At 34.3% G+C, this 13654-nt stretch overlaps 1 protein-coding gene across 1 annotated transcript in view; it reads left to right on the top strand.

Moving 5' to 3' along the window:
* The window catches only part of LOC150110566 (uncharacterized), a 142183-nt gene that overhangs the window by 59985 nt on the left and 68544 nt on the right, over positions 1–13654 (top strand). Inside the window, exon 2 of the mRNA XM_090394826.1 lies at positions 2793–2990. Within this exon, the coding sequence (XP_090250952.1) occupies positions 2902–2990 (89 nt within the window). The 5' untranslated portion in view covers positions 2793–2901. The remainder of the gene's footprint in view (positions 1–2792; positions 2991–13654) is intronic.

Raw genomic sequence — 13654 nt, 5'->3', positions numbered from 1 at the left:
CAATTTCGGCCCCTTGTTTTCCCCTTACTTCCCATGTATTAAATATATTAAAATTTTTCTTTTGTATCAATCTTATAGAATCCCTTTAGTAACTGAAGTTTCTGTCATATTATCCCATCTCCTCCATCTGTTAGCTAAACTCTGCAGACCACCCACCTTCAATCTATCTTCATAGGGAACATTCCACAGACTTGTCACCAGCTTGGTCACTCGTCTCTGAATCCTCTCGATCCCTAAGAAACGCAGGTGACCAAATCTGTGCACAGTAGTCAACATGTGGCAGACTCAGTCATATAAAGAGGAATAATAACCTCTCTATCTTTATTTGTCAGTGTGTTCTTCAGCATCCAAGTAATCCTCTGAGCTATTTTGGCAACTCTTGCAATATGTCCTCTGAATTTCAACTCTCTATCCAACATCACCCCCAGATGCCCCTAGCCTCATCAATTTCCTGTAAACTAGTACCATCAACATGATACAATGTAATATTTTCTATCCCGAAGTGCATTGCCTCATATTTTACAACATTGAATTGATAACCATTGTCTGCGCACACTGCCAAGTTATTTAAATCATCCTGTACGATATCTAAGTCACCTTTCGTTTGCATAGAATGCAAACGAAGGCTTTTCGATCTCTTCGCGTTTGAAATACATTCAGACTCGATTACATTTTTTGTTTTAGCAGTAAAGATTGAAACAAAAAATGTAATCGAGTCTGAATGTATTTGAAACGTGAAGAGATCGAAAATCCTCAAATTAAAAACAAGGTGAATAGCGAGCTAAAATTTTAAATAACTAAAGAGATTCAAGAAGAAGATAAAATGCACCCAAAGAAGATAATTAGAAGAAACTTAAACTTATCGTTCCCATTAAAGACTAGATAAAAGCATTATCAGGAAAATTGAACCGTAGTTAGTTGTTGAGTGAGCTTTCGTACAGTGAGCTGGATCTTATAAGAGAAGTAGAATAACACAAGCGAAAGATGTCGAAATGCAGGAGGTTGTAATAAGAAAGAGATGGATTCACGCATTAGCCGAGGGAGGGGCTCGGCGAGGAAAAAGAGAAATCGTACGAGCTCTTTCAGTAATGTAATTTCAAGACGTAAATTATCATTCAGAATATAACAAAATGGCAAAACTGTGCCACAATAATACAATTGTTTTCAAAAGTAACTTTCATAATTGTCTTAGTGATATGAATTATATCAGCTTTTTTGATTATCCTTTTCTCCTTTCAAACTCTACCCCCCTGTAAAGAGTGAAGTGGTGGTAATTCCAAAATATGGGCATTTCTTCTTCATCTCAACCGTTGATAAAAATGAAACTTTTCAGATTAAGATGGAGATTTGATTTTGTTGTTATGATTTCCTGGAAATGTTTTCTTTTCAAGAAACAGAAAAAGGATTTTTTTTGCAATAAATGTGAGAAGATACCATAAGGAGTACTAGGAAGAAAATTAAAATAAATTAAAATAAAAGAGCGCCTAATCTTTGGCATTTCACAGAGAACAATTTTCATCAAACTTTCTTCAGTCGCTTCTTACTGAGTTTCGTAATTAATAACAACTTTCATGCCTCCTAGCTTGTCTCTATTATTCACTTACCTTTGGCAATGCAAATTGCTGTAATTTCGCATTGCTTTAATCAAGGGATATAGTTTGCAGTCATCGCATATTTTACCAGGGGGTTTCTTTCATTCTGAGAATTCCCTGCTTCTGGTGATGGAACACTTCATCCCTAACGTTTAGATTAACTTGTGTATTCTAAATGTAGAAATAGTAGGACTATTGGCTCTCACAGGCGCAAATTTCTGGGATCTATTTGAGAAGCTCCCATTAGATTGCTTGAGATAAAAATTTTATTCTATCTAAACTTAAAGCTGAGTGGATGAGAATTAATTATTTCCTTTTTTTCGATATAAAAATGAATACCAACAGAGAATGGTAACAATTCAATTCTGTGATATATCCGAAACTGTAAATAAACCATTATTTTATTCGCTCTTAACTTAGGCCCTTGTTGTTCAATCGTGAACTACCCTCAATTTGTGCGAGCGCGTGAAACACATCGAAAATCATGAAACACGTCGAAACACATTGCGACATTCAGCACGAATGTAGAATAATGACAAAATTTATACTGCTAATTAAAACCTGGAAATGCTCTTTCAACTGATGTTCATCTCTGTTAACATCGGTGTGATACGTAAAAGTTAGTAACATATTTGAATGGTAACTTTAATTGTTTTCCATTACGTTAAACATAGCATAAAATAAAGTTCTTAATACAAAAATTAAATGAATTACGCAAATGACATACAGTGAAAAGTAACGTATCCTGTAAGATACACAGCTGAATGATACTTCGATGGGTAGATTGGATTGGTTGAAATTATGTCTAAAGTACCTAAGACGAAGCCAGTTTATTATGTCTATAAACCATCCGGCTAGTCTTGTGGATGAACAACACGAGATTCGAACCTAGATCATTCAACACGGCGGTAAATGCAACATCGTTCTAACGACTTCTCTACGGTGGCACTGATCCTTCTGCAAAATAACCATTTCTGTCCGACTCTTCTTATACTATACCCAATGATTCAGTGAAAAAATAATAAGAAGAAAAAGACAGTTTTTCAAGGACGGAATTCTTCCTAGATGTATCCGAAACGATTCTACAGGATTATTGTGTTGGTAAAGTAAATAGTGTTCTTTAGAATTGCTGACTTTTAATAGCTACCTCGTACTGTATCATTCCCCTGTGTTTCCTTGACTTCATTTATTTTCTTTCAGATAAACCATTCAGAGAAAGAAACCAACAATCCTAGAAACGCAGCTCCGTCAAGAAAACTGGATGTCACACAAAAGCTGTTTCCACTTTTACTTCCTCGTTTAGCTGAGGATGTTGCATAGCAACCAAGAGACTGAAGCAGCACCTGGCTCTGGAAGCAGGAGAAATCCTTTTGGAGATCTGATAGCGAATTTATTCAGGTTTGTTGAAATGTCTTCTTGAGTACACTTTGTCTCATACACGAGAGATATTATGTACAATATTCTACACTTTTCTGTGCTATCATGCATAATATTACCGTGCTCAGACATCGATCGCATATAGAAGCGGTAGCAATATTCACGTTAGCTGTACAGTGTTCCCAATGAAATGAGCTCTTTATGCAGTCTCTTTTCATTACATTTTTCCAATGCTTGTTGTTAACTTAATTCAACGTTCGTGTAGATCGCGTTTGCAGTACAGCTTGCCACTCCTGTAATTGATTTCATTAATAAAAATAGGAAACCTCCCATGGAGAATGTTAAAAATGTTTTTTCTCACACACATTCTCTCTCTCTGTGTGTTTCTTTTTTGCGATGAGTCGTGTAAGTGAGTGTGTTCGAGAGGCTTCATTAGTTTCTTGTCTAAGATTTTTTCACTGCGATTCCATCAAATGATTACATAAATATACCTTCCTCATTTTTGATAGAAGGAGGTAAAACTCTCTCGAAGCTTTTATAATTATCTTATTCATTTCTTTCTTCTTCTTTCTTATATCCACAAGAATTACACGCCTCTTTCATCTTATATTTTCCCTCGTTATAAAATAAATAATCCCCTCTAGTGTAGATAAACACAACGAAAGTATTACATCAAAGACAAATAATCTCCCTTCATATATGCCTGTGGACTACCCCGTGTGTCTAATGCATAGATTAACATAATTCCTTATATAAATATTACACACATGATTCGTCAACTGGAAGCTCCATTTGAAACACGCCCCTGTCTGTTTTGGCAAAGTAAAGCATGACAGTTCTATTATTTCAGATCCATCACGCATACATAAATAATAGAAATGAATGAGATAGTTACGAACAAGGGCTAAAATTAATTGCAGGAATATTCTAGGAAACAATTTAATTCTGATGTGGACTATTCGCTGCTCTAAATAGATAGATCAAAACCCTCCCTTCCCTCCAGAACCCCTTTATTTCATTCAGCATATGAACCGAACGAATGTGCAAAAGTAACTCAATCATTTAGTAAACCAAAGTAGATATCTCGGTCAAGTAGAACAGAGAAAATTATAAGTTTGTATGCGATATATGAACTACTAGCTGTTTATAATTGCTAGCTAGCAATTTAGGTGTTCTTCCAGCTTCCGTCTTTAATAATTCGTTAAAGGCAATTTAATTCATTATGACAACTAGAAGTTGTTAATTAATTAAAATATTTATGGCTAACAGATACACAACTGCGGTTTTAGTATTCAAACTGAATTATTATGACGTTATTATAAATGTTTTTGACGCGATTTGGCTGGTTTTACAACAACGTATGCAAATTATTTCTTTAGCACTATTGACTTCGGTTCGCTGTTCAAAATCGTCCGCACACTAAGTGGCACTGCGATCGTTAAAGCCATTGGTAGAATCATGTATTTGTTTACGGTAGAACCATTACTTCTAAGCTTTGGCTAACTGTTTAGATATTAATGACTGTTGATGAAATTTAAGCAGCTTGAGTCTACGCATTCTGCGATGATTAAACTAAAGGTTAATACGAAATAGTTGAACAATCCAGTTAATCATTTTAGTTTGCATAAATTATCTTCTAAATGAGCGAATTGTTTTTAGTATCGTTATTGTTTCCATGGCCTTAAAGGGATATAAGGACAAATTATCTGTTCTCTATGTGCAACGAATTACATGTGTTCTAAAGCTAGTTTGTCTGCTTTGAAAAAAATATGAAAAAAATATGATTTTAATCTATTTTCAGACAAAGGGAGACTGTCATACTTAAGACAGTTATATGAAGGCACTTTTCGGATTTTTAGAAGTCTAAAAATAAAACAAAAATAAAGAAAAAGTTTTACTTGTAATAATATCAATGTTAACTTAATAAATGAAGACAAAAATAATTTACGACGAATTTCAATGGCATCCCCATTTTAAGTTTTTAAAGTAAGCCATGCATATCCAAAAAGGAAGTTTTAAGAAACGAATTCGCGATGAACTTGTCGGTTGAATTGAGACCTGGATGAAAAGAAGGTTTCACATCATTGGTTTAAAGAACCATAACAGATCTTAAGTTCCCAACAGGGGTCGTAAAGCATCCATATGCCGCGCTAACAAAGTAAGGCGTCAGCACATTGTAAATATTGAATTTCATGGCTGAAATGTTTTCTGTGAAGGGCACTCCTTTGATGCTGGTTAAGTACCTCAGGCGTAAACTTACATCTTCTTCATCAAATGGGAATCCATTTACATTATAAGTCTAGAATCTTGTAGATACGTTCAGAATCAGTTGAACTACTTTCGCTAATTGATTTAAGTCTTTTTTTTTTGTTCTGACTGAAAGTTTCAAAGAAAGCGATAATTTAAATGCAGTTTTAAAATAACTTAAAGTAACATTCTGTTTAAGAAGTTAGCTAAAAGGAAAAATCAGTAAGATAATGCAAGTTATTCACAATCTATTAAAGAATCTACAAATATTAAATAATACGTATGTGTTCATTAAAGTTTTCGTCCATGTTGATGAACATCTCCATAACGCAGCAAGAAGAAAACACTGCAACATATGGACTTCTGTTGGAAAATCCTAAATTCGAATCTCATCTGGAATGCAAAAAAATCTTTACAAATGCTTCTTAACTGAATGTCTCATATGGCGGTGGCAGGATTTTTCCTCACGGAAAAGTTTTTCATACCTCAAAACTGGAAAACCGTTCGGTAGAACACACGCAGTTCACTGATATAATACACTGGCCTTGTAGCTTTGATTGCTTCGGCCACAGTTTTCACTGTAAAGAGTTATTATACACTTTGGAATGATAATTTTTGTGTTACAGAAAACGTAAAGAAAATGCAAACAGTAGCATCAGTTGATTTTGCCAAGTTTCTATAGTTCCCCCTGCTATATTAACTACGAGTACTTATTCCATGGTCTTGTCCTATTCTGCAAGCGATGAATAATTTACTAGGCAACTGACCAAAATCGCTTTAATAATGCAATCAAGTCATATTGTACAAAGATGACATCATCCAATTTAAAGTAGTGGTGATAAATAATTATCTTTTTCTTTCGAAAGTCTAATACTTCTGAAAAACGTTTCCACAATGGTTGTACTAAGCTGATATGCTTTATCCTACTGGCAGAGTGTGCTCAGTACTCATTTTCATAGTCTCGGCATTAAAATGGTTCTCTCTAATCTTGTAGTTTGGTCATTCATTACCACTTTTCAAAATCCAGATAACCTAGCGCTATCTGGTTATTACTTCAATGTTCTTTCTATCTTTTACCCATGTGCATATCTACCAAAATATCTTTTTTTATATTTCATGTGTCTTAGCAGAATTATTTTACCGTAAGATGGAACTCTCAAGTATCCATCAATTTAGAGAAAATTGCATTACACTGATAACTCAAAGTTGTCAAAAATAAAATTGCATTTTGCATATCAGCACATACTGTATGTCCATTAAAATAAAAGGTTATGAAAACTTTATACCCTCAAGTTGTTTCCCAAGATAAAATCGAAGTTTTTGCCAATATTTTTAATAGATTTATTGTTATAAGTCTTTCGGGGTATGCAAATGAGATATGCATTCTTAGTGTTTTTCATTTTTCATCCGCAGATTGTGACACCACATTAGCTGTTTCAGCATTCCAGACATGATGACATCACTCCTGTGCATGATGACGAAGATGTTGTGGGCGATTTTTGTGTCATAATTTTCTATAGGAAGCAATATTTATTGCTAGACAGCCAAAAGGGTGATAAAGAAGCACCTACAATACATTTATCGAGACGTTAAAAACGAAATGGCTACAAAAAAAGCAAGACTGATTGGAATTAAAGCTGGAACAACTAAGGCCCATCAGGCTGTTAATATGTCTGTTAATTGTATGTTTATTTTTTGGCCTGTCTGCAAGCTTTGTTGAATGAATAATCCCCAGTGAAAACTCCTCAAGTGAAAAAAGGAGTAAACTCCCCTTTCCCACTGTAGGAGACATAGCTGGGTATTGTGAAGAGAGGAATTTCAGACTACAGAATTCCTTTATTGTCCCATACCCTAACCTCAAAAAATTATAATGATAACGTTTCTTGATTGACCGCACCTTTTCACATCGCTGACATTAGTCATCCCTGTTGGAAATACTTCTACCAACAATTTATCATGCAAAGAGCGACAAACATTTCCCTCTGTATACAGGGATCATTTTCAGGTAAAAATCACATTATAGGACCACAGAAATCGCACAACACTTTTGTTCTGGCGTATACAAGAAGGATATCATATTTGAAATGCCGTAACAGCCAACTAGTGTTGCCATCTACGGAAAAAATATCTAAAAATAAAAGTATTAGGGATTCAGCTTTCATTTGCATGTTCAAAAATGTTTATAACGCTGCAATATGTCAAACAGAATGTTGGTAAAGACTTTTCAATTTATCGACTTAATGCATATTCAGTTAAAGGCCAATAAACTTTATCCAATAATTCATTTAACTGTGTTCGATTTAGTGTGTTTAATTTACCAAAACAGCGTTTCCTTGGTGATACTAGCGCTAGTTCAACATTATCTAGCGGATCTAAAGAAGCGCTGGTTTCCATACTTTTAGTTTGACTGCGATATTCAAATCTCAGATGGTAAAACATGTCAGTGACTAATGTAGCTATTCATGCATGCAACAGCTCTTCAACTCTCCACTGCAAGCTAGTTGTAATGGAACTTAAAAGCGTAGCCATACAGTAAGGATAGCCAAGTCTATACAATGGGAGCCACAAAGATTTTGTTTTCGTGGGCCACAAAAGATACACAAATATATACGACTTTTAAAATGAAGATTGCTTATTTATATTTCCTTCTTCGTATGTGTTGGGAAAGCAGCACTATTCTCATTATCATAAATCACACTTTTATTCTTCTGTTTCTGGTTTTGGCTGGCATCAGTCAAGCAAACCAAACAATATCAAAGTGATAGATAATAAATAATACCTTCCTTTTTATTTTAAAATAAAAACAAGCATTGACGCTTTTTATATCAAGCATATAAAATGCTACTAACAAGATCCAGCGTTGCTATTTTCAGTCGAAGTTAAGATCTTTATTGCGATCCTATTGAAAAATTAAATAACGTAATTCGATGTAACTCACAAATGTAATATTTACGAATTATTTACAACCCGTTGACCTTTATTCAACTGTTATTTGTATGCTGAATAAGTACGATTTGAAGGAGAATTAGGTTAATGGCGTGGCCGTCTTTTTCACTTTGAGCGATTGCTTGACAACTTATTCCAGAACTTTTTCGGGATCAGTGATAAGAACGTGCTTCTCCCCATTTTTTTAATGAGACTCCACCCACGAAATGTTGTGAACTTTTATTACATTAGCATCATGGATGGGATACAATTAAATAATCCGATGACTCCACTATGCAAACAAAAACTTGAAAAAGGTTTCGTATTGGGCAGAGAAATTCCTCTGCCACCTTACGACAAATTCCTAAACGTCCGTGCTCTCGGCGAAATTTTATTCCACGGCTTAGTGGTTGAGGAACAATATATCCAACCTAATATTTCAAACTCAGTTAACCAGGTCAGTTGGAAAGCTCGAGTTCAAATTTCTCCCAGCATTATTAAGTTTCGTATTATTTTTATTATTTCTAAATATTATTATTGTTATTATTAATTAATTAGTAAATCCACTGCATATGAGCTTGACAAGAGCCATGGTTTGGCCATCTTTTCTATATGAATTATTCGCCAGTGATCTTTTATCCTTTACCGTTATACGTTAAAAAGATTGTTTTTCTTCTCGTCAGTTTTCCATTAGTAAGCTTCGGTTGTCCTTCATTGAAACTGATAATAATAACAGTTTTCGATAAAACCTGTTCATGGTCAATGAAAATTGACCAATCCCGGGCTAAGGATAATTAGCACTGCATTACACATGCATTGTTTCTCAATTAGTGGACTTACATTAAGACAATTCTCCTGAGACTGAAGGTCATTTATATCGATTATTATTCTCTGGCTTTAGAGGTCTTTAGCGACTATTTATCGAAAATATATTAAGTGGGTAACCTTGAAAAGGAAAGAATCCTTTTGCCAAAAAAGGAGCCTGTTAATCATTTTCATGATATGCAGGGTGATGTCAAAAACCTATTGGAAATAACACTTTGTTCGTCTCCGCTGGCGGATCATTTAATCCCTGTCAGGAATAAATGAATTTCACAAATCAAATTCAATGATTGGTCCTTTCGTTTCTATATAATAAAACCGTTTATTTTCTTTTATAATGGAACTAAGACCGATGTCACATACTATCCGGACTCCTATGCTTGTGTTTGTCCAGCTGCACGTAAAAGTGTGCTTTGTCAGGAGCAAAATGTGCGCGAGGTCTTAAGATCCGTAAGATGGTTGGCACTACGTCAAAATGTTCTTCGTTCGTCTTTAACTTACGTTTTAAAAGTAGTACACGCATGGACCACGTTTCTAAAAACAGAATGGGCATATTTTACTGCACTTTGCGCGTCAAATCTCTAGTAAAACAATAAAACGTTTACCTTCATTTAAACTGAACAGACACTCGATTTTTCTTCGACCATCTCGGTCTCCTTGGGAATGTAGAAAGAATGTACATTTATCATGTGGAAAGACATCTGAAGTGAGTTGTTCTTAGTTTTTTTCTTTCTTTTTTTTTAATTATTAAATCTAGGCTGAGTAGATTATCCCTGAATTACTCAGAAAAACAGCATAAAAATTACTTTTATGCTGTTTTCACCTGAGTAAATCTAAAAAAAAAAACACCGAATAAAACTTACAATTGATTTAGTTGGTAGAAAAAAGTAAGTAATGTTTTTCACTTTATTTTATACTCAAAATAGAGGATCCGTTTTGAATCTATTACCTTATATTGCTTCTCATTTATAATGAACTGTTTCTCTCCTATTCTTATCAACTTCATTATTTTAATGCACTCATATAGGTAGCAATCTGAATTTTTTAAAATTTTGCTTTCGCCCTTTTCAACCGACGGTGAGTTAGTCCATCGTCATTCGGGCATATCAGAGTAATTCTTGTTTTCAGAACCCGCCTCGAAAGCTCGGATGTTTCATCTGAGAGACCATCCAATTAACAGTCTAAAATGTTAATTCCTATAATTCCTATAATACCAGTACATTAGTTTTATAATTTGATGCGAAGTTGCATCAAATTTGTTTCATGTCATACCAGTTGCGCTGTTGTGTAACATGTCTAGTGTGTGAGTCAGTCACATTATCTTATCACATGTATGCTGCCTTTCTATATGATAATTCATGAGTCAATTTCAGAAAAAGAAACTGGTATTTGTGCAATAAATCCAGTTGTATTTGCCGATGGACACAATATTCTTCCCCATTCTTATAAAAATCTGAAAAAATTCACTGATTCAGTTGTAATTAGACACAGTTCATCTTCTACTTGGACATCGCTTGTGAAGGGACACGGGAGCAGTCCTGAAAGAAAAAAAATACTCATCAGACAATTTCGATTTGAAGTAGATCTTTTAACACAGAAACGTAGTTAAGTTAAATTAAGGGGATATTAGATCCCACATTGTTTTAAAACCGAATAAGAAACTCAAAGATTGGAATCAGAGAGTTTCATGCCGAATATAGTATAAAAAACTATAAAAGTATCGGCGAATACTAGCGTGAGCTGAATGCAAGTAGTCCTAGAACGTAGTACAAACACGGGCAACTCGTTGCAAAGGTGGGGAAAGTTCTGATCACTATTCTTTGGTATTTACCATGATGTAAAAACACATTTCCTAGGAAATGTATGCTGTTATTACATTATGGTAGGGAGGTCACTACCCAGACCGGTTTCAGCCTTTATTGAGGTTTCATCAGTGAGTAGCTAGACCAAATAGATAGCAAAGGGTATAGCGAAAATAACTTATATACTCTGCTATACGAGTTGTCCAAAATGGTGCACCTATTAAGTTACTTCAATATAAAGAGCCAACAGGCTTCATTTCGGCGATATAAACATTAATTAAATTAAGGGGATATTAAATCCCACATTATTTTAAAACCGAATAAGAAACTCAAAGATTGGAATCAGAGAGTTTCATGCCGAATATTAATAATTTGGTCTAACTACTCACTGATGAAGCCTCAAAAAAGGCTGAAACCGGTCTGGGTAGTGACCTCCCTACCATAATGTAATAACAGCATACATTTCCTAGGAAATGTGTTTTTACATCATGGTAAATACCAAAGAATAGTGATCAGAACTTTCCCCACCTTTGCAACGAGTTGCCCGTGTTTGTACTACGTTCTAGGACTACTTGCATTCAGCTCACGCTAGTAATTCGCCGATACTTTTATAGTTTTTTATACTATATTCGGCATGAAACTCTCTGATTCCAATCTTTGAGTTTCTTATTCGGTTTTAAAACAATGTGGGATCTAATATCCCCTTAATTTAATTAATATTTATATCGCCGAAATGAAGCCTGTTGGCTCTTTATGTTGAAGTAACGTAGTTAAGTTTTAGCAAGAAATTTTACACCGTGTGGAAAAAACTTCACATCGAAAACACAAACCTGCTCTTAAAAGGCCAGATATTTTTGACATTTATATTAAGAAGAAAACATTCTCAAAAACTAAATAAAAATAAGCTAAGCTTATGGAACGACTGGTCAACTCAAGAGACCAACAAGAAATTGCCCATCCTGAGGCATCAGATTTCAATTGAAAAGTGAGTAGAATAAAGAGTTTTTGAGAAATCTGTACACAATTTCACAATGAGAACGCAGAAAAAAAGCGAGAAATCTTTAAATTTTATGCAAAGCAAATTTCGTGAACTTTTTTCTCCCGTATATAAGACGAAACAAGAAACTCTGAACAGCGTTCTTAAAAAACTTAGAACAATTAAAATTAATATTCATATTTTTATTTCATTAAATCAACTGACTTTTATAAGGGAAAATATCAAAGTTTTTTAGATAATTTAATTTTTAAATAGTTAAATTTTTTAAGTTTTTACATTTTTTTAAATATTTAAAATGCTTCATTTTTTAAATTATTTAAAATTATTTGCAAATTGAAAAATTGCAACAAAATTGGAAAAATGAATTTTATGAATAAGCCTCTCGTTCCTCACTTTTTTTTTTTTTTTTTTAAATAAGCCGTCAATACCCGTTGTGAACGAAATGGGAAGTTCGCCAGCAATGTTCTTATTACACCTGTAGATAATACGTTCCTTTTAAACGTATTATCTACAGGTGTAATGTTTTTTGATGCGACTGAAGATTTTTAGTGACTTGATCTTTTCTCATTGTTGATGATGGTCAGTCCATGTTTCGACTCGCACTAGTCAGTTATCATTTGGAATGAAACAGCATTTATCCTCATCAATAGGGGCCATCTATCCAAAGATGACATTCTATGGTCACCAAAACTGCACAGAATTCCTTTGTTCCTCTGTCATGAATAAGAATTAGAGAGACGCCGAGTTAGGAATGACGTAACTTCCATTGTAGTGTTGCCATCCGCCAGAAAAATTATGAAAGCAATATTAAGGATTTTTTTTTATTCATATGTAAAAATCGAAATATCCATGATAATAGAATATTTCATATAAAATGTCAGCAAATACCTTTCGATTTATCCATATATCGATGAAGTCATCAATATCCTTTACCAGTTTCACAAGTTTTTCCACAGATATACATAAATAATAGTGTTAGGAGGAAGCGACGATTGGGTTGTTTGGACATACCTAAGGCATTAAGGCCAGTGTATTTTTTCTATTAATTAGGAGTGTTCTGCTGGCTACGTTTATCTGCTTTTAGGGATTTAAACTCTGACGGAAACAGAAAGAAAAACCCTCCCACCTTTGTACGAAGCAAGTTATTTCATTTTTAACTGAAAAACCCTTATAAAGATCCTTTGCATTCTAGACAGCATTCAAATCCAAATCTTTCTAACCAAAGTGCATCATCGTAACCGACTGATTTCAGTATAATTCCAGATGGGAGCATTGCAAGTCATTTTTTTTTCTAAGAAAAACCTGATACACTTAAGTAGTTCTGTACGCGAACCAGAGCAAGCTTTTGAAAACATTCATGCATTAAGCGACGTCAAACAGCAGTCTTTTGATGTAATTCAGCACATCAGTTCAAGTTTAGCTAATTGGTTCGAGCTAATTGAACTATTGAGGTTTTCTTTACTTTAGAATTTCGAGACTAACTCTGAATTTCATTAATTTCACTCATTATCCAGTAATTATAATCTTATAAGATGTTTTCCAGAAATTTACGCTTATTTGGAATAATTTTTCCCACTTCAAAACTTTCTTTAGCGTTTCCTTCACCAGTAGAACATAACATTACCGAAATAATTAGTGAATTCAAAAACTTGCCGAAATCTACGCAAGTTTTGCCGATCTAAATCCTATGAACATTCCGAGACATAAATTTTTATGTGAACCTCACATTAATACTTTCACTCTATGATTGACTTAACTAACCGGAGAGTAAAAAAATCTTACATAGCTAGACTTAAGGCCTGGGTTCGATTCCCATCCAAGACGTGAGGAAACCTGACCTGGTCTCTTTCGACTAAAGGTGAGTTAGCCGGTCTCATACGGAGATAGGGGTT

The sequence above is a fragment of the Typopeltis vanoorti genome, chromosome 1 (assembly GCF_054136105.1).
Source record: "Typopeltis vanoorti isolate ZY-2024b chromosome 1, IOZ_Tvanoo_1.0, whole genome shotgun sequence".
Lineage (NCBI taxonomy): Eukaryota > Metazoa > Arthropoda > Arachnida > Uropygi > Thelyphonidae > Typopeltis > Typopeltis vanoorti.
This window is presented reverse-complemented; position numbering and strand designations above follow the sequence as displayed.